General features: G+C 52.1%; 9 protein-coding genes across 9 annotated transcripts; 3 read left to right on the forward strand and 6 right to left on the reverse strand.

Moving 5' to 3' along the window:
• Positions 1-1,339: 1,339 nt before the first annotated feature.
• ASPBRDRAFT_112280 (putative histone-lysine N-methyltransferase (Ash1)) lies at positions 1,340-4,090 on the reverse strand (the record flags this gene model as incomplete). The annotated part of the gene is made up of 4 exons (XM_067616638.1): positions 1,340-2,123; positions 2,185-2,384; positions 2,443-2,816; positions 2,872-4,090. The coding sequence occupies 4 exons, from the start codon at positions 4,088-4,090 to the stop codon at positions 1,340-1,342; spliced, it is 2,577 nt and encodes an 858-aa protein (XP_067485521.1).
• A 1,348-nt stretch (positions 4,091-5,438) lies between these two features.
• Positions 5,439-7,442, reverse strand: erf2 (palmitoyltransferase ERF2; the record flags this gene model as incomplete). Its single annotated transcript, XM_067626661.1, has 3 exons — positions 5,439-6,185; positions 6,245-6,353; positions 6,415-7,442. 3 exons carry the CDS (start codon positions 7,440-7,442, stop codon positions 5,439-5,441), a joined length of 1,884 nt encoding a protein of 627 aa, XP_067485522.1.
• A 1,059-nt stretch (positions 7,443-8,501) lies between these two features.
• ASPBRDRAFT_37494 (uncharacterized protein) lies at positions 8,502-9,029 on the forward strand. Its single transcript, XM_067623740.1, has one exon. The coding sequence runs from the start codon at positions 8,584-8,586 to the stop codon at positions 8,998-9,000; it is 417 nt and encodes a 138-aa protein (XP_067485523.1). The 5' UTR covers positions 8,502-8,583; the 3' UTR covers positions 9,001-9,029.
• Positions 9,030-9,438: 409 nt separating this feature from the next.
• pmt1 (protein mannosyltransferase 1) lies at positions 9,439-12,501 on the reverse strand (the record flags this gene model as incomplete). Its single annotated transcript, XM_067620375.1, has 5 exons — positions 9,439-9,960; positions 10,019-11,479; positions 11,539-11,822; positions 11,876-12,165; positions 12,236-12,501. 5 exons carry the CDS (start codon positions 12,499-12,501, stop codon positions 9,439-9,441), a joined length of 2,823 nt encoding a protein of 940 aa, XP_067485524.1.
• A 509-nt stretch (positions 12,502-13,010) lies between these two features.
• On the forward strand, positions 13,011-15,518 carry ASPBRDRAFT_167938 (putative pre-mRNA splicing factor). Its single transcript, XM_067619632.1, has 3 exons — positions 13,011-13,498; positions 13,556-13,609; positions 13,675-15,518. Exons 1-3 carry the CDS (start codon positions 13,306-13,308, stop codon positions 15,153-15,155), a joined length of 1,728 nt encoding a protein of 575 aa, XP_067485525.1. The 5' UTR covers positions 13,011-13,305; the 3' UTR covers positions 15,156-15,518.
• Positions 15,488-16,118, reverse strand: ASPBRDRAFT_264420 (uncharacterized protein). The gene has a single exon (XM_067622263.1). It carries the CDS (start codon positions 15,994-15,996, stop codon positions 15,550-15,552), a length of 447 nt encoding a protein of 148 aa, XP_067485526.1. The 5' UTR covers positions 15,997-16,118; the 3' UTR covers positions 15,488-15,549.
• Positions 16,119-16,239: 121 nt separating this feature from the next.
• ASPBRDRAFT_191519 (guanine nucleotide exchange factor SEC2) lies at positions 16,240-18,455 on the reverse strand (the record flags this gene model as incomplete). The annotated part of the gene is made up of 3 exons (XM_067620376.1): positions 16,240-17,673; positions 17,736-18,378; positions 18,448-18,455. 3 exons carry the CDS (start codon positions 18,453-18,455, stop codon positions 16,240-16,242), a joined length of 2,085 nt encoding a protein of 694 aa, XP_067485527.1.
• Positions 18,456-20,304: 1,849 nt separating this feature from the next.
• ASPBRDRAFT_264694 (DNA-binding protein) lies at positions 20,305-21,357 on the forward strand. Its single transcript, XM_067622269.1, has 4 exons — positions 20,305-20,548; positions 20,677-20,762; positions 20,833-20,843; positions 20,937-21,357. The coding sequence occupies exons 1-4, from the start codon at positions 20,525-20,527 to the stop codon at positions 21,215-21,217; spliced, it is 402 nt and encodes a 133-aa protein (XP_067485528.1). The 5' UTR covers positions 20,305-20,524; the 3' UTR covers positions 21,218-21,357.
• A 139-nt stretch (positions 21,358-21,496) lies between these two features.
• coq4 (ubiquinone biosynthesis protein COQ4) lies at positions 21,497-22,433 on the reverse strand (the record flags this gene model as incomplete). Its single annotated transcript, XM_067619633.1, has 2 exons — positions 21,497-22,146; positions 22,211-22,433. The coding sequence occupies 2 exons, from the start codon at positions 22,431-22,433 to the stop codon at positions 21,497-21,499; spliced, it is 873 nt and encodes a 290-aa protein (XP_067485529.1).
• Positions 22,434-22,603: the final 170 nt, after the last annotated feature.

Consider the following 22,603-nt stretch of genomic DNA (forward strand, 5'->3'; position numbering starts at 1 on the left):
AGTGTCCTTGATACCCACCCCTAAGTAAGTACTCCGAAGAGAAAACTGAAAGAATCGCGTACTCAATAACTGAAGAAAGATTCCCCCGTGTGCTCTACTAGCATTACTACTTACAATTGATTCAATCTATCCTGTGTTTTACCAATTCCGTAGTAATTATTATTATGAGCAAGACCCAATAGATACATTAGCTGTTTTAGTATTCGGCGCTTGTTAATTTCAAGCGGAAGAAGTTGAGTTGCTTAGTCGCCGTATAACGAGTTATCGACTACTAATGATGTCATGAGCTACAACACTGGTATACTCGGATGCTATTATATGTATACAGAAGAATGTTAGCTGGACTGCTGAGTTGCATCATGTCTGAAATAAGTCGTACATGTTCGATCTTGAAACTTTAGGTAGAAGACGTGTGAATTGATATGAACTTCAGTCATGTTCAATGTAGAGTTCTACCTGCGGATATATATTCCACTGGCAGCCTACACCACCATCATGTCCGGCACCCCAACAACTAACTTATCGAAACATTAGTGTGCAATAATAATAGCAGACTAACATGCACGCAACAGATTAATCTGGAATGAATGAATATCCTAGTCTGACCAAAGAGGAATTGCTACTGAATCTTGTAGGCAGAAAAAGAGACAACAGGCTAGCTACACAGCAGATCCATACGAGACATAACAAGCAAACCAAAGTCAGGAAAGCACATACGCACGCGTCATCCGCGCATCAAACATTTCGTCCTAATCCAGGCCTGCTTCGTGAATTGATATGAGTTGACAGGAAAAGAGGAAAAAGAGACCAGAACCATTGCATCAAACATAACACTGGAGATGAGGGAGGATATAACAATAACAAAAGGGGGTGATACAGTTTGAAGAGCGCCATCGTAAGAGAAGAGAAAGACGGAAGAAAAGGAAAGAAGAGAAAAAGAAAATAATGGCAAGTAAGAAAAAAAGCAAACCGAAGCATCCAACAAATCCAGCAAGGATCATGGGAAGCATAGTGAAGTACCTACCTACCTACCTATCGCATTAGGGCCTAATAAGAGGGAAAAGCTGCCGAAATTATATCTCAAGAAAGAAAATAAAAGAGAAGAAAACAGAGTCTGTGGGCCAGAAAGCAGGTCCAGAAGAGCCCCAAAAGAAGAGAACAAACAAAGGGGTAATAAGTTGGAGTAAAAGTAAGGTTAAGCCAGAAGAGATAGATGGAGGATTCGGTTCACTACAGATAAAGGTGGTCGTCCAAGACTCCATCCAAGGGTCCCTGAAGAGCAAAAGCTGTGCTCTCCTATGATTCCAGAGTGATGGCGCCTCGAAGCAGCCTGGACCGATCACTTTTTACTGCTTTTCATGGCTGCGGTTCCCGTGCGCTTCGACGCGCTTTTGGACTTGAGATTCTGTTTGGGTGCTTGCTGGGTTTTCTTCTGAGCCTTGTTCGCGCTGGTCTTATGATCTGCCTTCGTATCGTCCTTTTTCGTCGGCTTCTTCCGTGGGTTTGTACCTTTGGCTGCAGCGAGGATTTTCGCTTTGGTGGCGGCAGAAGGGCGGCTCAATTTCGACGATGATGGAGCGGCATCCCCAGCCTTGCCTTTCGCCGTCTGAGTTGTCTTCTTGGGCACTGTGGCCCTTGCCTTGACCTTCGTGGCCTTGACCTTAGGGAGCTTGATGTTACTCTTTCCTTTGGGCGCATTCTTCTTTGCTGCTGTTTTCTTCGTCGGTGATTTCGCTGTCTTCGCGGCCTTCGTGGCCTTCGCGGCCGTTTGCTTGACAGGACTGCCTTTCTCCTTCTTGGCCTGCTTCGTTCGAGAAGCAGTGGATTTCGAGACAGTTGCACGGGCTCGCGAAACTGCCTTCTTGACGCCGGACTTGATCGACTTGGCTACCGCAAGTTTCTGTCTCTTGTTGGCGCGCGAGGATGATTCGTCGAGCGTCTCTCCAGGCTTGCGCTTGGTGCCGGCTGCCTTGCCATTTGCCCGTTTGTTGGCAGGTTTCTTCGCTTTCTCCACCTTCTGCTCTTTCGCACGTTGAGCCTTCTCCTTGGGCCTCGGGCCCAGAATGCCACGGCAATTCGATGAGCCACATCTGCATTGCTGAACATTCTTCTGCGAATAGGGGCTAGAATGCTAGAGTTAGTTTTGATTATGGGGGGTTAAGTTCCGCAGGGAGGTCAACTCACTCGAAGTTGTAGTCATAGGTCAGTTCCTCACCCGTCATGATGCCACGATCGCCAGCGAAGAGAGCCATGCGCGGTTTCCCAGCGACGGTCCACTTCTCCATCCGACAGTTGGGCTCACACGAGTGATTGACGAAGCGGGCAATGGAGCCTCGAGTGGCATCAATGATCATATTTTGATCAAAGTACATTAAATAGTAGCACTGAAGCGCCGTTAGCGATGGTAAGCCATGGGAGAAACTGTAACTTGGACCGACAAACCTCGTTATGCTTATAGATTGTCCGCATGCGTTTCTCACACTCCGTCTGTGTGATAATCTCACCCGTATACTCCACAATAATCTGGTTGGGCTCAAACGTGCGGTTGCTCCGAACACCGTACCCACGATCCGCCGTTTTGATGACTTCCACGCCGATGTTGTACTTGCCTCCAGCCTTGGTCCTTTGCTTCAGCTCCTCGAAACTGCGGTTGCCACACTCCTCACCCACCCCGCAATTGCCTTCATCGCACTCGTAGAACATGTACCGGTTCTGACATTCCTCGTCGCAGCCTGTTTCGGGCGTGCACATGCACTTGGACAGCTCACAGTGCTTGTTCGCCCGCCATATACTGGACGCCTCACCCACAAAGACGTCTAGAGCCCGTGTTAGCAATAGTAATTTTGCATCAGTAACGCGCAGGATACCTACTTTTATTGGTCTTTCTCCATTCGTCCGGTTTGGGCTGACCGGGAGGCAGCGGCGAGAAGATGTCATAAGGCAGTTGAAAGTCGCGTCCATTCTTCAAGAGTCGGTCGCCTGCAAACATCGGCAACGGCAGGAGTTTCCGTTGAGACTGAAGGTGAGGCTCAGTCTGCGGTTGACTCTTCCGCCTACTCCTATTCCTGCTCTGAACCGGCGGAGAGTCGGTATGTTCTTGCCCGGTGTACAGACCATGCGCCAGCCATAGCTTCCGCTTAAAGCGTGGAGCTGGTTCGGCTGGGGCGGGTTGCTCCTGCGGCGATTCCTCCGTAGATTCAGTCTTGGAAGGGAGATCACTTTCCGAGACCCGTCTCTTTTTGGGAGCTGGAGCATTCGGGGTAGGAGCGGGAGGTTCCTCCTTGGGCGCGGCAACATTTCGCGGCCGTAGACTGGCCCGTCGATTCGGACCAGTGCTCTTTTCTACCTTATCACGCGAGCGTTTTCCCAAAACGCTGCTCGCCCGGCCAACCAAGTCAGAAGCCCTGTCAAGTATGCTTAACCGGGTTGACCGACGTAGTGACTTGCGACGTTCAGGTTTGGCAGGCGTCGAAACCTTTTCTTGATCCTTGTTGTCTTCCCGGGTCAACACCTTTTCCACGCGCTTTCGTAACGTCCGTTGTGGTAGAGACATGCCGAGATCGCTGGGTTGCGGTTCCTGCGACGATTTGGAGACGGGGGTATCTGGCGCCATTGGGTGGTCGTCACCGTCGTCCTTATTCTGGGGAAGTGCTGTCTCGCTCCATAAGGCGGTTTCCATGACCGCTATGCTGTGCCGGAGGTGGGAAGAGGACTTGGACCTCGTCCTCTTCACCTCCGTAGCCTCTACCGCATTGGCCAGGACATCACCGGAGGGCGTAAGATCACTTTCTTCCGCCGGAGAAGGTAATCCATGGTTATCAGCGTCCAAATGTTCACCGAGCTGGACTGCCCCTCGTAAAGAAGCGCGTGTTACACGTGTAGATCGTCGGCGTAGGGTAGGTTTCTCGTCGGTGGACGCGTTGTCGTTGTTGCTGGAGGTTTCGGAGCGACTATTTTCGGGGGTAAGGAGTTGTTCGGTATATTCGAAGGCCATTGTGCCCTCGAGGTGCTCGTGCGTGTGTTTCTTGAGGTCCGAAAGGGTTGCGGGAGTCGCGGGAGACGCGCCGGAGGAACCAAGTCGACCTTCCATCCCCAAAGGGCTGCGGGAAAAGGATATGCGGTGAGGGAACTAGGTTTTGGTACGAGTGGCAGGACCACCAAACAAGTCGGATAAGTTGACAGTTCCAGGGATGAGTTGCTTGGAATTTAACGCGGGGGGAGGTGGATGGGTGGTTGTCAACTCCGGGGGGAGGAGGTTGACCTGGCGTGCTGCCAATTGTATGGGGGGTGAGAGAGGGAGAGAGAGGAAAGGTGGTCAGTGGTGCTCTCCCTAAAGCAGGATAAGAGCCAGATATCGGTGGTGAGCCTTATACCTCACTGTTCATATCTTAACCCCGGAAGCGGGATGGACGGCGTGAAAAAGCCGACACAGAGAACGTGTTTGAATGCTTGACCGGGGTTGAGGAGAGGATCATGGACAAGGGAAAGGGGGAAGAGAAAAGCAGGGGAGAGAAGAGGAAGAACAGCGAAGAGAATAAGGAAAAGAGAGAGAGAGGGTGCGGAGAGAGAAAGAGAGAAAGAGAGAGAGAGAGGCCGTAGTATCGTCAGCAACCCCCCCCGACGACGGCGCCGCGGAATGCACTCAGAACCAGTGCCAGGAAGTCAGGAAATTTCCTCGTCTCTTTGTCGGCCCCCTCGTTTCACCTTCATTTGGTCTCTCTTCTCGGGGTTCTGCCCAGGATTCTACTTGCGACAAGCCCCAGCTTTGTTCTCTTCCAATCCCCGCCTCGCGCATCTCGGAGACAGGTCTCCTACAACTCGGACACTATTCTTCGCATCTACTATGAGGCATATTAACGCCAGCCTCGGGTATTCCGGGCTCACCTCTTCGGGTGCCTACGCTCCTTTGGCGCCAACGGCTATCTAATTCTGATCTCCTTGTTCTATCTCTGGTCCAGAGTCTGGATATTGTACATAGCCCTAAATCGCCTCCCCCCGGATATCATGTGTAACCTGATCTGCCGCAACAGGATCAACTACAGACATCCAATAGACGCACGCGTATATATAGTAGAAGGTGGGGAACAATATGGAAAAAGGAATAAGAAAAAAAAATGAAAGAAAGAAAAAAAATAGAATATCGTGAAGGGAACGTAGCCAACGGCTGCTTCATACGTGCAACTCGCTCGAAATCAAGACATGAACAGACAGTAGGGTGGGGGTATGTCAACGTATATCCGGGGAGCCCAATTGGTTCAAAGAAAGTATGGCAAGGTGGCGGTAACATCCATTAAGATCTTACTATCTTGGAAAATGGTGAAGAAGAAGAAAAAGCAAAGAAGGAAGAATGGCCCCTTAGGGAGCAAGAGGGAGAATCATACGAAATGGAGGTGAGGGGTGGAACAGCGAGGTCAAAATAGGACCATCACCACCGTTCACTATTGGGGTTGAGAAGGAGGAGGCACTTGTTGCATCTCAATGTCGTTTTGGAGCTCGACATTTCGAGGGAGATATTTGCGCTTCATCGTGCTCAGGCGCTGGTCTCCTTCCTGATAAGGCTGCTTAAACTGCATATACATGGGGGGCCGTGGCCGCAGAAAAACGGACAGCCAGTTCTGTAACACATTGCCCTGCGTGAAGGGCCGATGGCGGTCGACTTTCGCAAACTTGTGCGAGTTCAGATATTCCCTGGTGGTCTCGCCCCGACCGACCAGGAAGAGATGGTAAGCCCATAACGAGGCCGGGTATGGTGCGGCAACCGCTCCGTAGATCACCATAGCCCAGGGCACTCTCCACTTATCAATGGCTGTGCCAAAGCTGACATGTTCTCGTGATTTGTACACCATAATGTGTGCGAGACTGGCCCCAAGCAAGAACAGAGCAAGGAGGGTGGAGGACGCCACAAAGGTGAAGAAGTACCGGTAGTTACGGCGACCAACGCAGTTGTTGAGCCACACGCAGTGATGGTCAAGGGTCTCGACACAGTTGTCGCACACCCGGCAATGGTAGCAGCGGGGAGGACGCCAGATGCAGCAGGTCTTGCAGTACTTCACAGGCACGTCCATGGCTGCAACGTCGGATGTCGCCAGCTTCACCATCACCCAGTCGTTGGTCGGTGGGCCAATGGCCAACGGATCATCTGCTGGATCCGGTGGTGGCAGCTGATGAAGATTGCGCGGTATAATCTGGAACGGACTGGTTAAAAAATTGGTGCTGCATTGTCTTATTCGGAAATGTGCCTTACCCCAGGATCAACGACTGAAGCGTGGATAAATGACGAGAAGCACAAGTAGAAGAGATAAGCGAACACGATGGGAAGGGCGGGCGAAATATTGTGCCAGAGCCAAGGACCCCTATGCACCGTTAGCTATTCGAACGCACAGAGCGAGAGAAGGAATGAGAAGGAATACTTACGAATACGCGAAGAACAGAGCCGTAGGTACAAGCACGAAAATTGCTGTAGCGATATTGACGGGCTTATCCCTGGAGTTCTGAAGCCTTCCCCGGCCGAAGAATATGGTGTTCCCAACGAAATACTCGTAATTTTTGCCCAGACGGCCTTTGCTTGCGCCAGTCTGAGGAGTCTTGTCGATTGATCCAGGGGTAGAGCCGGCAGACGAAAGCCTCTCATGTGCCCGTACGTCACGGCTACTATCAGGTCCCTGATTCCTGTTTTGCAGAGAGAGGAAAGAAAGCGTCGACCGGTGGGGGCTGACAGGTTCATTCGAGCCATGATAATTTCCCCCTAAGTTGAGATGAGGTTGTTGAATCTTATAAGCCCTCTCCCTGTCGTAGAGAAGTTTGGCGCTTTCGCCCTGACTCCTCCCCGTGGTGTTCCCGATAGGACTAGCATTCGAGGTGTTGCGATCAGGGATGATGGGGTCCGTGAACTCGGTGCCTCTCGAAGGAGGAGCTTCTTGCTCTGTCGGAGGAATAGACCCTTGTGGTATCGTGCTATTGGAAATGAAGCTCTGCCTGTTCTGACTCGTATGATCATTCCATTCCTCCGACGTGTCGGTCATGGTCCCCTTTGTCATAGGCCGACCTCGATGAGCCTGGAGTCGTTGAGAAGACATAGGGCGGAAGAAACCTTGCGCGGCGAGCGAAGGAATGTGTGATCGGCTCTGCTTGCTACTAGAACTCCCTGGCCTATTTGTCCATTGACTGGTCGATGTGATAGAGCTCCTGGCCGGCGGGGGTCCTCGTCGAGGAGCCGACGCTCGGGACTGCGGTGGATGCGACGAAACTCCGGTATATGTCTGGGATTGTTCTCCATCATCTGACGCCATGTCCGTCACCCGGGACGAGATTCCTCCCACGGAAGGGGGTCGCGGGATACCAAGGACATGTTGCGGGGGCGCCGAGGCAGGCGTGTCGCTGGTCTCCGAAATCGCGGAAGATAGAGGCATGTCGTTGGGTGCGGATGAAAGTTTTCGACTCATATATCACAGCAATCTAACATATTGTGGCCAGACAGGAATGAAGCGATTCGGATTAAGTGGACGGAACGTTGTCTCTGTGATCACGGGGCGCGGCGAAGTTATCGGTAGGAATAAAGTGAAGGAGTGACGAAGAAAAGAAAAGGGTGTATAATGAGGTAGACTGGTAATAAGATGAGGGAAAAGAATGTAAGCAACCTATATTGGACAGTGCTCAGTTAGCTTCATTTAAAGGACGGGATCCAGGCCGGTTTCTCCCCCTGTCGGCAGGCGGGAAGGGAGAAAGGTCCAACGACGAACCTTGGAGATGAAGTTGCGGTGATTGCAAGACACGCGGATCACGTCACATCACGGTCGCAAGCTGAAACCCAAGACTTGCGATGGCTGAAGTGAGGATAGAAGACCCCAGACACCTCAGAGCCGGGCAAGTGGATGTGGCATGCGCAGAGCAAACACGAGGGTTTATCGCAATCGATACGGTATGATGACTGATTATTGGGGGGAAAGCCTAACGAACTAATAATCAGACCAGCTTAAGTTTAGTCTCGGAGCTAGGCAGTCGGTCAGGCAGTCAGGCATCGAAGAAGAAAAAAGTGTCAGGCCAACCACGCGGGCTGAGTCAGCAGCCGACCGGAAGCTGGCCAACGAAATGTCACCTGATGATGCGCCGGCAACATCATACGTCCGACGCCCACCGATTCTCCCACCTCCTCCCTCAAGACCCATTCGAACCACCAACCCCCCACAGTCCTCGCAGACACACGTCCGCTCCTCGCAAACCCATCACAATGTCTTCAATTGCTGCTATGGCCTCCCGCCGGGCCTTCGCCCGCCAGTCCTTCCTTCGCGCTCCCCCGCGCCGCTTCTACAGCTCCAAGGTCGAGGAGGCTGGCCTCGACAAGGGCCCCAAGCGTGACCCCGAGCTCTACGTACGGACCCAATGAACCGATATCAATCAATTGTGATTGTTCGAATCTAATTGGTGAATTTAAAATTGTACAGGTTCTGCTCGGTGTCATGTCCGGTGCTTTCCTGCTTGCCGGATGGTGAATACTTTTACCCTTTTCCCCGATTTCTTTTCATAGTGTGTCAGCAATAGAACATACAATGCTCAATTGCGAAAAAAAAATTCCTGGACACTATTATGAATTCTAACAATGGGACTACTCAATTCGCTAACAATGAATTTTTTTCCCCAATGAATAGGTACTTCGGCAGAAAGCCCACCTCCGTGACCTCCGAGAGCAACGTCCGCATCGGCGAGAGTGCCATGCCCTGGGAGCAGGCCGATGAGAGTGGCAAGGTCTACAAGTACCAATACCACCCCCACGGTGACAAGAGCCAGCCCCTGCGCAACGCCCCCAGTGCCTTGAACACTGTCATCGTCCCCAACGTCACCCTGCCCGTGGTATTTACTGCCCCCCTCCGTCTCCAAGTGGTTGATATTCGCGACCAATATTCGTCATTGCCGACTAAATCACTAACAATCATGCTCTTTTTCTCTCTCCAGGACCTCCACGAGCGCTACAACAAGTACGGAAAGGAGGAGTGGGACTACTAAGTAGTCCGCCATCTGCAATTGCAGACAAGGCTGTGTTGAGATTCTAGGAAGAAAGAAGTTGAGGCAGGTCGGCGCTGATCGCTGTACACTAAAACTTGTGAAGACTAGAGTATGGGGTGAGACCGTTTTTACAAGACCACTGTGCATAGTTTGTTGTTTTGACGAGGTTCATTTGGAAGATTGTTTTCGTTGCGCTTACAACCAAGCTCCCCAATCCGTGATAAGACATGTACAATCAAGTAGGCCGCTAAATCCAGGAACAAGTAAGTAATCATGTACAAGAGTCACATTTCGTTAGACCAAAGTAGTAGGATGAGCAAGAGGGTGGAAAATGAAGCCAGTTATTGCTAGAAAAAGAAGTACAGAAGAAGTAGATGAGAACAGCCAAAGTATGAGAACCAGTAGTACAGCGATCCCTCACAGATGCTTCAGATCTATTCAAGATTTGGTCGCCTCGTTGACCTCGCTGGCCGGCTTGGGGTCAGGCGAGCCGCGCTGCTCCTGGGAGCTTCCTTGCCCGGCTACTGAAGCTGGGCCGTCCTCTGCAGCCTGAGGGGGCTGTCTTCCGACAGTTTCGGGATTCTGGCCTTCAACGTCGGGGTGGGGCGGGGCGATTTGACCGTCGATCATGTCGACAACACGGCCGTTCTCCAGGCGGGTCTTCGTCTCATGACGGCTCTCGAACTGAACCTTTCCCTCCTTCTTCAACTGAGCAACAAGTTCTTCGTCTAGCACGTTTCCGTGTTGATCACGGTATTCCACACGGGCCTTGGCGGTATGCCGAGCTCGGGGCGTGACAGCCGGTTCCTGGGGCTCCTCTTGCAGGACTTCCTGGTTCTGCTGCGGGGCCTGCTGCTGTGGTGGCTGTTCCATCACAACGGGAGGTGCTTGTGGCACCGACGCCTGAGTCGTTGGGATAGCCGGATGCGTTTCCACGATCTGGGTCACATACTGGTCAAGCTGTGATCATGTCAGTGCCTACAACATGAGTACCGGTTGCGGTCTCCGGGAGACTTACGCTAGTGTAGAATGTGTGGCAGTCAAAGTCCCAGCTGTCCAGGAGCTTTACACTGTTGCAAGCATCCTGTGTCCAGGGGTTGCCGTAGACTAGAGGCGAGTACAGCGTGAAAGTGAAGATGCTAATCGCAAGGAAGATACCGGCCAGTACTTTGCCGATAACAGGGCGAGATGGTATCCCAAGGCGCTGGACACGGTTGGCGAGGAAGTCGAATTCCTGGCAGAGGGCCATGATAGCGAAATAGAGGGCAGGGAAATAATGGTGCAGGAAGAGCTGTCGTGCCATGAGGTAGAAGGGGAAGTAGTGGAAAGCCCAGCCAAGTACGCTGGTACCAATTTCGTAGTCGAACCGCTTAAAGTTCACGTTGCGGTAGTCACCACAGCTCCGCTGCCAGCGAAGAACAGAAATTCCCTTGAAGATAATGTAGATAGCGATGGCAACCGTTGAAGACCACCAGATGAACGGGTTGCCCAGGAGGTAGACTTGGCGGTGATCCTTGCCCCAGAAGTTGATGCCACGGAGGAGGGTCGGCCAGGAAGGCGGGCGAGAGTCCCAAGCGTGCGATTCCGTCAAGCCTGCGTTGGTAATCCACATCACCTTCTGCAGCTCCCAGAACTTGCCGAAGAAACCGGGGTTCCTGTAGTTGACCTTTTCCCCATCTTCTGCTAGCATAGGGTGGCTGTTCGACTCAATGTACCAGATGCTGTTGGGCAAAGTAGCTCCTCTTGCGCAGGTCACCTCTTGCTGGTCGAAACCCCACTCGGGGAGCTTGACTTTGTGGGAAAACAGGACACAGTTGGTCATGACGTGCACCAGGCGGAACTTGGTTTGGATGGTCCGAAGTCTCTTCTTCGCCTCCTCGCCCTCAGACAAGGACTTCACAATTTCAACACGGAAGAGATCGTTTGCATCTCCGGGGAATCCATCGTATCCATATGCAGACACCTCAAATTGCCAATCCACATCTGTGACAGGAGGGCGCTCATCATGCGAGTGAATGCGTCTCCGAGTGATCAAGTGATTTAACCTAATCACAGCTCCGTCTTCGATATGCTCTGCGGTGATGTTGTCCCAGGCCAAGGGGCCCTCCACTGTTCCGTAGGGGCCAAGAGGCTGAGTCTGGTTCTCAAGGACGAAAATGTTGTTCTCATCCTTGTGGGGATAGAGCGTGATCTGCTGCTGCTTGCTTCCCGTGGGGTACATGTGGTTATGGGAATGAAGGTAGCCTCCTTGGGTGTTGAGATGACGGATGCTGACGCGAGAACCAAAGGCAACATCGGCGGGAACGTCCTGCATTCCCTTAGAGTTCAGAGTTGCTTGGAACTCAGACGACATGAATCCATCTCCATCACCGGGGTTGACAAGGCACAGGAAGTGGATTCCAAACATGGCGCAGTAGAAGCTGAGGGGGATGACAATGAGGCAGAACACGCGAGCAAAGAAATGCTTGAACCACAGGCGCTGTAGAATAAGAGGTTAGCCACCATCACATGCAGATTTAGAGATCAATAAGCACATACTGGTGTAACATTCTTCGGATCACCAAGCAGCACCCACAGTTGGAGAACGGTCAGTGACCCAACCCAAGCAACGGTAAAGAGTCCAACCCATTTGACGCTGAGGGTAGCTCCCAGAGAGAGGCCAGTCGCCGCGAGCCAGAACCACCAGGGTCCACGGAAGGAATGAGAAGGTCCCAATTCCTGTTGGTTGGTGAAGCATGTGAAAGACAATGCGGTGAGCGCAGTGAAGAACACCAATGGGGAATCCAAGAGAATAAGACGAGACTGGGTAATTAGACCGTTCTCTGCGCTACATCAGCATGTGCAATTGACCAGTCGGGCAGGAGTAGAGGCCTACCGAAGATGACGACGCCGGCACCTAGGACCGCAGTAATAGTGCGGCATCCAGATGCCTTCAACGTCAGGAACATCAATGGAATTGTGAGAACACCCAAAATCGCCGGAAGCATGCGCATGGCCACATATGGTACGCCCGGTTCGAGGTAATCCTTTCCAATGTCCTTGAAATCAAACTCCCCATCAAAGCCCGCCAGCCAGCCAGCAAGTGTGATGAGCAACTTGGCAAGAGGAGGATGGACATCCATGAAGAAGCGGCCCTTGATGTACTTTGTTGCAAAACCTCCGAAGCTGTCCGCCATGCATTAGAACGAAATTATCTCCGGCATATGCGGGGGCGGAATAAGGCATGCACACATACTGGACTTCGTCGAAGACAACGCTAGAAGGCTGGTAGATCCTGAACAACCGGACCACTGCCGCAACAATGGTTACCAGAGCCAGGGTTCTATAGTCGGAGGAGGGGAGATGGAAGATATTGTTGTCCGTGACGCCATCTGATGCATAACTCGAGGAGGCCGCGGCGGCCTTCTTGCGGCTCTTGGGACCCGGAGAGCGGCTGGAAGAGCGTGAGGAGGATTTTGGCGGCGGCGTAACCGCCAAGGTGTCTTTGGATTTGGCCGTCATTATCGAAGGCGTTTCGAATAGGGAATTGGAGAAAGAGAGAGAAAAAGAAAAAAGGAGTGGATAGGAGACTTGTCGGGGAGGGGTCCAGAAGATCCTAAAAACACAAAAATAAAGGGCAATTGATCATCAAGAGCTACCGCGGGCAAGCGAAACAATGACGGAGCCCGTTGCTGCACAATGCTCCAACTCCAGGGGAGCTTCGGACCACCCCCGCGGAATAGGCACAGGTGTAGATGGGTTTGGGAGGGTAAACAAACAGTGGACAATCAAAAGAGAGTAAGAAGTGATTTCAAAAAAGAAGCGCCATGACAGAGAAGAAGCGGGACAAAAGGGGACCGGGGGAGGGCAGAGAGTGAGAGAGAGAAGATGATGGAGAGAGCGCACAGCACGTGTGGGACGTTTAGGGAGGCGGACGAAAGCGTCGGCCGCTTTAAGGCCAGATCGTCGGCCGCAGTTGGGAGGACTTCTTGGTTTTCTGCCCGTCAGCATATGCAAGGCCCCCATGCACGCCGCCAGCATCAGCCTCGTAGGGGCAGATTAATTATATCTATCTCTAGTCTACATGATCCTTCGTTTACATCACACCGCCCAAGCTTCAAACCATGACAATAACAATAATAGTCAATAATGGATGTTGCCCCAGCGTTCATGAACGGTCAGTTACTAAGTAGATTGATTGACAACGCCAGGGACTGGCCCATCGCGGTTTAGCCTCGGGCCAATCCAGCCAATCATCAGCTTCAATAACTACGCGCGCGGGTAGCCTGTCCGCCCGCGCTTAGGCTCCAATAGCCGCGCCCAGAAATGAAGTCAACCCGAAAAGGAACATCGCATGTCGCCGAATCGCCTCAGTCTGGACTTTCTCATCCAATCCCACATCTCTCCACTTTCACCGGAGTGAGAACCATGGCGTCTGCAAGTAACGGAGGTACTCCGCTGCCAGAAGAGGTGAGCAAGCCTCCTGAGGGAGTCGTCTTGCCACCCAAGGATATTCGAGGTCAGTTTGTCTATGCTTCCGAGCCCTGGTGATGGGCGAAAGCTAACATTAGAACAGCTATCGTCGAGAAAACGGCCGGCTATGTCGCTCGAAATGGTGTCGTCTTCGAAGGTATGTTTCATTCCCGGATTGTAAATCTACGAGATGAACCGCGCAGCTCACGCGCAGACTCTTAGATCGCGTTCGTGAAAAGGAACGGAACAACCCCAAATTCTCCTTCCTCAACCCTGGTGACGCATACGCTCCCTTTTACCAATGGCGTCTTGTCGAGATCAAGGAAGGAAGAGGGACAGCAGTATCCGCAGGCCGACCAGGAGAAGCAACCCCCGCAGCTGAACCAGAGAAGCCCAAGGGCCCCGAAGAACCCCCGGAGTTTCACTTTTCTGCACGAATGCCCATAATCAATGCGCAAGATTTGGAAGTCGTGAAGCTCACGGCTCTCTTCGTCGCCAAGCGTGGAAAATCATTCATGACCGCGCTGTCCCAACGAGAAACCAGGAACTTCCAGTTCGACTTCCTGCGCCCGCAACACAGTCTCTACCAGTTCTTCACCCGACTCGTCGACCAGTACACCATCCTCCTCCGATCTGAAGGAATCGACGCCGCCACAACAGAGAAGAAGCGTCTTGCCGATCTCGAGCGCAACGTCCAGAATAAGTTCCACGTCCTCGACCGCGCCAAGCAACGCGCCGAATGGGTCAAATACCAAGAGCAACAGAAGCAAAAGAAGGAGGAGGAAGAGGAGCAAGAGCGTATCGCGTACGCCCAAATCGACTGGCATGACTTCGTCGTCGTCGAAACCGTCCTCTTCACCGAAGCAGACGACCAAGTCGACCTCCCACCCCCGACCTCCCTCAACGACCTCCAATCCGCCTCCCTCGAACAGAAAGCCATGATGTCTCTCAACCCTCTCCGCATTGAAGAAGCCATGCCCACCGAAGAGGAAATCCCCACCTACTACAACGCCTATCCCCAACAACAACCCGAACCCATAATCCCCGCCGGCCCCGCCTACCCCCCTCAAGGCCTGCCCCCTCAACCCACCATGCCCGTCGCCCCCCCGCCCATGTCCACCGCCGCCCAAGAAGAAGAACAATACATTCGGGAACGCATGGAAGCGCGCGAACAAGCCGCCGCCGCCCAAGCCGCCGCCAAAGCCCCCCCCGGCCAACAACCGCAACAACAACCGATGCGCATCCGCTCCGACTACGTGCCCCGAGCACAAGCCCGCCGTCAAAACCCCACAGGCGCCACAGCGCTCTGCCCCAACTGTCACCAACAGATCCCCGTCGGCGAACTGGAACAACACATGCGCATCGAACTGCTCGATCCCCGCTGGAAGGAACAACGCGCCAAGGCCGAATCTCGCAGCGCAACCACCAACCTCTTCACTGTGGACGTGGTCAACAACCTCAAGCGTCTGGCCAGTCAACGAAGCGATGTGTTCGATTCCACTGCTATGCCTGGATCTGGAGCCGCAGATCCCGAGGAAGAGGCCCGTCGCAAGAAGATGGCTCTCGAAGGTGCCGTGCCTGGCTCGGGGCCTGTGCCGCCGCCGGTTGTCGGACCTGCTGGTGCGCCTCCTAATCCGCAGAATATGAACATTGAAGAGCAGATTAGGCGCATTCATGAACGGCAGGCTATGACGAGGAAATAGATTTAGCAGTGTGCGTTCTTCGGTTTTCTAAACTATCTTCATGATGTGTCTATTTGGGCTTCTTCTTTCCTTTTTTCTTTTACTCTTACCTGGCATACTGGGAATTAGGATCCTTCGTTTTATTGTTTAAAGAGGCGTTTCTTAGTCGATGAAAGGAGTATGTATACGTGATCGATAGGTCTTCTTTGAGGCGAGACGGATGTCGTCTACACTTCATTTGTAAAATCTTGATAACTTCTCATGTTTGATTGGAATTTTAGTCTGTAGAGTAGTGTAGTAAGATTTGTATATTTGCTCATAAGCTTACACGCGGAGGAAGTATACTGTCTACGTTTACATTACGACACGAATATCATCTTGAATACACCATGAATTTTTGCTCCACCTAAGGCTGCTATGTGCAAGTAAAGCCACTGCCTTGAGTTTCTGCATCCTCGGCCCCATAAACCCTGAGATCTCTGCCAACATGTATATCGCGTAGAAAGGAACTGATCGCAATTGAATGCACCGGGGGGAATAGCAACAGAAAGAAATATATGCTGCAAAAACTGGAAAGTGGCGGGTGGTCACTGTTCCATGTGACAAAGAAACGCACAACTCTGTAAAATGCGAGGTCATAGTTCATCCAGGAGTACCTTCGCGCATCGAGTACGACCGCATCCCGATAGCGTAAAGCAAGCAAATAGTGCAGGAAGGTACAACAAACGCGAAAGGGTAAAGGAACTTGGAAAAAACGAGATACACAAGAAATGAAAGCAAACCCAATAGAAAAAAAGAAATATGTATACAAAGGTGAAACAAGAAAAAAAAAAAAACAAGGTATTAATAATACATACCCCATGCCGCTCTTGACTGATAATATGTCTCGGATGCAAAGGACAGGATCGGTGAGGAATTAAGCAAGCAGGCATGGCTGAATTATACCGGTATATGATATGAGAAGAAGATGAAGTTTGAAAAAGGGGCGGGACCGCGCAAGTGCTAGTCGGAACACGAAATCAAAACCCAAGTAGAGTGCAAGACAACGAGGAAGGCCCGCGTCATCGAATGATAAGAATCGTGGGTCAAATCAGCATTGGTCATATCAGTTATCACCACTCTTTGTGGTGTCGTGGTTGCTTAGCGTCTCCTCGATTTGAGGTGAGAGCTTGACGCTATCAGCTTCATCATGTGTACTTTCAGGAACGATAACCCGCACATCAGGCTGCTCGTGCGCGTCATTAACGAGGTCTGTCTTCATCACTGGTGCGCTAGCATCTGTGGGAGAGACCGCCGCGCTGCTGGCTGTCAATTCTGACTCCGAGGGAGCAGACACAAACGGATCATCTCCCACCGAACCCTCGTCATGGTTGTGCTCGGCAATTCCGTCTAGATTCGTTGTCTGTATAGCGACATCCTCAGGGACAGTCGAGATTATCGACCGTTGGCACTCATCACGGGCGTCAGCAACAGGAGCCTCAACACCTGCAGTAGGTGTGGGGATAGTTCCTTGGAAGCCATTGGTGTGGGCAAACAAAGGGATGATGCCACCTCCGATGCGAGACCAGAACATTCTCTCCCGTAGCCGGATAGTTTCATCCCATGCATCCTTCTCCTCTTCCGCATCGCCGATGCGAACATGGCCGTCAAGAATGAGACGGAGGTATCCAGTGAACTCACAGCTGGAACGGACTTTCTCTAGGCACAGTATACACAGAGGATACCGCTGGGCGGTCTCGCTATCGGACGTTCGGAACCGATGGGTCCTCTCGTTGGTGGGACCGTCTCTGCGCTCGCCACACATTGAACAAGGGAACTCATATTTCTTCGCTGAAGGTGGCATGGGCTCGACCAGGAGACTTCCATCGCAGATCCCGCTCAATACTGAGCGCCGCGTTAGCCATGAGATGCCGGGCGCAGCATCAAGCCGGAGAGTCGGTTCAATGTCTTCCGAAAGCACGCGCTTGTAGAAGCGGGTCTCCTTGAGAGGAATGTGGGAAGTCACGGGCTGTGGGGAAGAGACACTTCCATTGGGAGAATGTGTTTGAGATTTGGCGGGAGATGACGACGCTGAACCGAATCCACTAGCCAAGCTCATGACATTCAAGCCAGTGTAAGACCCACTTGTGGCCCGACTGGCAGGTTTCGAAGCTCGAGATGTCGTAAAGAGCTCCCGGAAATCCTCATAAGCTTGAATATCCGTTCGACAGACGGGCTTGATCAGATGGGGGAAACTGGTGGATGGACCTGGAGTGAGTTCTTCCAAGGTCGGCATCTCTTCTGGTATGTCGGGAATGTCAGAATTCTTGCTAATATGCAAAGGATGCCGCGGCATAGTTGGCGATGATGGAGCTGTCGAGATGATTGTGCGGGTTTCGCTATCATCCTTGGCGAGGTTGAGTCCTTGCAAAACAGATTTTAACTCGGCCAATTGTTCTTGATGCGATGCAAGTAGTGCTTCGGTATCTTTGACTTGGGAGCGCAGCTGCTCGTTTTTCTTCTCTACGGCCTCACGCTCAAGCTTGGCCGCTGCGACCATCTGTTCAAGAGGTAAGAAGTCAGTTAATTTAATCAACCGTACGATCGCGCTAGGTCGCTTACCTTGTTGGCTTCTTCGAAAAGCGCGGCAGTTAATGTTTCTAATTCTTGTTCAATGCCCTTCTTCTCCTTTTCCACAAGGGCACGCTGAGCCTTCTCTTCAGCCAAGGCAGCTTTTAAGCGCAACATCTCGTAGTCCACGTCGGACTTCTTGATCAAGACTTCCTGATCAATGTCTCGCTGATGCTTTTCGTTTTCCAACTCTAGGACTCGGATCTTGGCTTGTGCCTGCTCCAATTCCTGACGAGTGGCGACTAGGTTATCATCGAGCGTCGTCTGATTGTTGATCGCCTGGACCAACTTGACGCTTAAAGCTGCGACCTCATTGCTCAAATCTGGATGATGCGACTGTGTTGACTCTGGCGTCTCCGACTCTTCCGAGTGGCTCGCAAGTCTGGGGTCCTTCAAGGTACTAAAGCTACTTTCCTGAAAATTGCCGACGCTGGACGAGCGGACGCCCGGGATCGGCTTCGCAGTGGCAGTTCCAGACAGGTCATTGGTAGACCTGGCTTTGGTGACGGTCTTGTCGGGGGAGAGAGAGTTGTTCTCGGAGGAATTCGACCGTTTGTGGCTGGTGGGGCGTGGCAGCATCGTCGACGGGGATAAGAAGTTGTGGCGAGAGTAATAAGTGTGGAAGGCAATAAAACTGCCTCCGAGGTTAGCAAACAGACACAGCATAGGCCAACTGCATTGGACGTGCGTGGAATATACATACTCGGCCATGGTGATCGTGAGAGGTCGACACGGCGGATGCAGCAGAACAGGGTATCACAGCAGAAGGAGGCGCGTATCACAACCACGTATATAATAGACCGGCGACGCTTCGCATCTGCGAATCCTGGCAGAGACAAGGGCTGGTTGAGGATGTATGCATGGAAGGATTAAAGCAGGGGGGGAAAGCAGTAACGTGACGTCCCCGCCAGCGCGCAGACTGGAGAGGAATCAGCCAGTCGGGAAACGAAGCATTGAGTCGCAGAAAGGAGCGGAATGCAATTCGAAAGAGAGCGGAAGCCGCTGAAAGAGGGGGTTTGAACGAGAGGCAGCGATAAGTAGGGAAGGATAGACCGGAAGGATGGCGATTAATTGGAGGCGAGAGCCGGACGAGGGAGATAAAGGAAGGGAGAGAAGACGTCTTAGCGGGTAATCAGTGGACGTAACCCCTCTTTCGTCAAGGCCGAGAAAGTGGGATTTAGTGGGAAGATTAGTGTAAGCTAGTTCGATTAGTTAAAAGGATTATAGATAGAAAAGGTGGTCAGCGACCGGGGGGGGGGGGAAGAGCAAATGAGGAGAATAAGAAAGACGACGACAAGAGAAGCAGAAGACAAGAACAAGAAGAGCACGACGCAGGCAAAGGCCGGAGTTGGTACGGCAAGTGGATTCAGGTCGCAACAAGGCAGTCCGTCAGTCAGTAAGTAACAGTACAGAGTAACAGTAACTACTTACTAGTAGTAACTGCGTAAGTTTTAGTAAGTTATGCCTGACTTGGTATCGCCGCCCTGCTGCCGTATTTACGGTTCTGATACCGGGCCCACTCGGCAGTGAGCCAATCATCAACGCGGAGGCAAACCACAGGCGCTTAAAGATTACCGTATCAGGAAGGTCGATCGCCTCCCGGCGCGTCTCCGGTGGTGGACAATCACAAGGGCCGGCTTAAAGCTTGGGTGTTGCTGCCTGCCATTCCATCGTTTGGTTCAATCCATCCTGATCCTCGGTGTGGATGACAAAAAGGCGGGGAAGAAGAAACCATTCCTGATTATCGACTCTGAAGAGCAATACCATTGCTAAATTACGTATGGTAACTAACAACTATAACACCTAATGGATGATGGAATAAATTTCCCCCATCACTCGCGCCACGTTCCCATCCGGCTTAATGGTTCCCACTAGGTACGATCTCGATACCGGAACCCGATCTCGCAAGGGCCCTCCGGAGACGGTGACTAGAGCCTCTTGGGAAATTTTGAAGAGCTCGTTCCAATTCATAAGCTTTTCCTGACCTGCGAAAAACTCTTCACAGTTCACACGCTTTTTCAATAGTTTGGGCGCAAAGATCCATCCGATGCGGTTGGGTGCGACATTGGGGCGTTCTAATTTGGGGACAATCAGCCAATCTTTCCCCCCAACATCAGCCGGATCTTCGGCCGTGGATGGTTTCTTTTGGCTCAAAAAGGCAGCTCCTTCTTGGCACACCTGATGACGACACTTGCAGCAGACAAACCTCAAGAAAGATCTTCCACTTTGCTTTCTTCCGAAGTCTATACTCGGGGTTTGTTGGCATTGCAGCCCTCGGTCTACAATTTTGACTCTGAACATGCTCATCTGCATATATCTTTCTGTAAATGGAAGAACCATAATTGTGTCTGAACATAGTACACCGGTACCTATGATGCATGCAATTGTGCTGTGCTGTGTGTAATGGCCCAAGTGCCCAGCCACCCCAGTTTAGGACTAGAGACTAAGATAGTACTTGGTCCGCCGGACTATTGATTGCCGGATCGGGCCAGGATGCCCGACGGCCTCATGGCGCCCCACTCCGGTGAATCTGTGCCTGAGTGCCTGAGGCCTGCAGGCACCCAAGCAGGTGGGGTTGGAAAGTTCTCCAAGATTGGAATGCATCGAATCATCCAGAGTCAGTCTAAGTTAAGTTAATCCTGGGATAATCTCCCCGCTTCGGCATCGGTCTGCAACTATTCAGTCTGTCCGAGTCTCATCCCCGTCACTTTTTTACCCCGCATCGCTCTCAGAATACTCCTCGTCCTTCAAATCCTGCATACACAGCACATTCAGCAACCATGGCCGACGCAGAGCTTGAAGAGGTCAGTATGAACCTTCCCACCTTACATTTGACTGTCCCTGTCTTCACGGGTATCCATGCTTAATGGATCTCCCTCCGGATCCACGCCTTCGACACACTTCCCGTAACAAATGCTGAGAAATGGTATAGATCAGACGGGCCCGTCTTGCCCAGCTTCAGCAACAGGGTGGCGCACGCGGTGGCCCTTCGGACGGCAACCAGGAGGAACAGAGAAGGTATGATTCTCAGGCTTTGTTTTTGCTTCTGCTGTTGTATATCCTTAACTGACTTGACGTTCCACTTTAGGCAAGCTGAAGGTACGCATACCCTATAACAAAAGAATATCCAGAAGGAATCTCTCTGCCTACATCACGCTCTCTCGAACAACTTGCTTATTCGTTTACAATTAGCCGACCGCCGCGCCACTATCCTGAACCAGATCCTCGAACCCGAAGCCGCCGATCGTTTGGGTCGCATTCGCCTTGTTAAGGAATCCCGCGCTGCTGACGTCGAGTCCCGTCTCATCATGCTCGCCCAGTCCGGCCAATTGCGCCAGAAGGTCACCGAAGATCAACTCAAGCAACTGCTGAACGCCATGGCCGAGAACCAGCGCAAGGATGAGGAGGAGCACAAGATTGTGATTAACCGACGCGGCGGCTGGGACGATGATGACGACCTACTGGATCTGTGAGATGTGTTTTTAGCGAAGGGTGTTCGGTTTGTGCTGAATGCTTGCCATGTTCAATGATACCTCCAGCTCTCCGATTTGATTTCAGAGCAGCTTTGCGATGCAGCTGATCTCTGCCATGAAAAGTACTTTGTGATAGTCAAGCAGCAGTTCCTCCGCCAAAGAGGACCTAACAATGCCTGGCCAAGTAATCATTCAGGAAGTGGCCATTCCTCATATAATAATACAGAGCCATAGTTCCCTCCAAGGAAACAAAAATAATAAATATAATACACCTTATGATCACTGCCCCCTCTGCTCCATCAACTCCTTCTCCCTCTTCTTCTGCATCCTAATCATCCGCCTGATCTCCCTCATATCCGGCGGCCTCTCAATGCCCAACTCCTCCCGTAACTCCCCCACATCCTTCTCTAACACCTTCTCCCAATAAACATTAATCAACTCCTTACTCCGCAACCCACTCCTCAACGCCCACGGCAAATAAATCGAGAACAACCGCTCCCGCTCCGCCGGCTTCAGCCTCACCGACGCAAACAAACTCAACCCAGTCATGGGAATCAACGTATTCAGAAACTCAAACGCCTTGAGCGCCAGCTCGCCCTCCACGAAAATCGGCAATCCCGTCACAGCATGGTAGAAGTCGTGACACTCGCGGTACCGCTGCATGACGTACGCGCATTCCTCGTCGTCAATATACTGCACATTGTCCCGGGTGTCCGGGGACACGCCCTCGCGGTCCAGCCAGGTGGCGTAGGTGCGGCCGACGGTGTTCTCGGGGAGGGAGCGGAGATAGGGCAGTTTGAGGGTCTCGGAGGTGATGCGTGGTCGGTCGCGGAGGATTTGGCGGCCAGTTGGATCAGAGAGCATGGCGTCGCGGAGCCGGTAGATGAAGTAGGGCGTTGCGGTGGCTTCACCGCAGGCGGCAATTAGGTCTATTTTTCATCCATATGTTAGATATAGCATTGTATACTACGAATGAGAGAGGGGGGTGTGTACCAGCTCTTCGGGGGTTGATAAGAGCCCCCACGGCTGACCCGACGGCCAGGGCACCGCGCTCTACAAAGTTCAATGGCACATGGCCGGGATAGTTGGGCGGAGGACGGTTGAAGCCGGAGATGGGCCGTGAGTGGGAGCGGAGCGAGAGCGGCGCTGCGCAGGAGAGAAGATTGTTCAGTTCGCGCGCGTGCTGGACGGCGCTGCGCGTCCGGAGGACTGTCATAGTGTGTCGAGTGAAGGGTAACACGTCGCAATGGACATGGTCCTTGGGTCAGACGGAAGTAGATGAGGGTGTGGTACGATGTGATGCTTTCGGAGCCGGATGGCGGGAGTGGCTAGTGTGCGGTGCCGTAGAGCTGATAAAGATCGATAAGATAATCTTTCTCTTTATCG

The sequence above is a fragment of the Aspergillus brasiliensis genome (assembly GCF_001889945.1).
Source record: "Aspergillus brasiliensis CBS 101740 unplaced genomic scaffold ASPBRscaffold_1, whole genome shotgun sequence".
In the NCBI taxonomy this organism is placed as follows: Eukaryota; Fungi; Ascomycota; class Eurotiomycetes; order Eurotiales; family Aspergillaceae; genus Aspergillus; species Aspergillus brasiliensis.

Excerpts from the sequence above, each read along its gene's own strand:
- ASPBRDRAFT_37494 (XM_067623740.1), top strand. The coding sequence starts at position 8,584 with ATGAATTCTAACAATGGGACTACTCAATTCGCTAACAATGAATTTTTT.
- ASPBRDRAFT_167938 (XM_067619632.1), top strand. The coding sequence starts at position 13,306 with ATGAAGTCAACCCGAAAAGGAACATCGCATGTCGCCGAATCGCCTCAG. Across the intron at positions 13,499-13,555 it reads GCCACCCAAGGATATTCGAG|CTATCGTCGAGAAAACGGCC; the intron begins GTCAGTTTGTCT and ends ACATTAGAACAG. Across the intron at positions 13,610-13,674 it reads AAATGGTGTCGTCTTCGAAG|ATCGCGTTCGTGAAAAGGAA; the intron begins GTATGTTTCATT and ends GCAGACTCTTAG.
- ASPBRDRAFT_264420 (XM_067622263.1), bottom strand. The coding sequence starts at position 15,996 with ATGGGGTATGTATTATTAATACCTTGTTTTTTTTTTTTTCTTGTTTCA.
- ASPBRDRAFT_264694 (XM_067622269.1), top strand. The coding sequence starts at position 20,525 with ATGGCCGACGCAGAGCTTGAAGAG. Across the intron at positions 20,549-20,676 it reads CCGACGCAGAGCTTGAAGAG|ATCAGACGGGCCCGTCTTGC; the intron begins GTCAGTATGAAC and ends GAAATGGTATAG.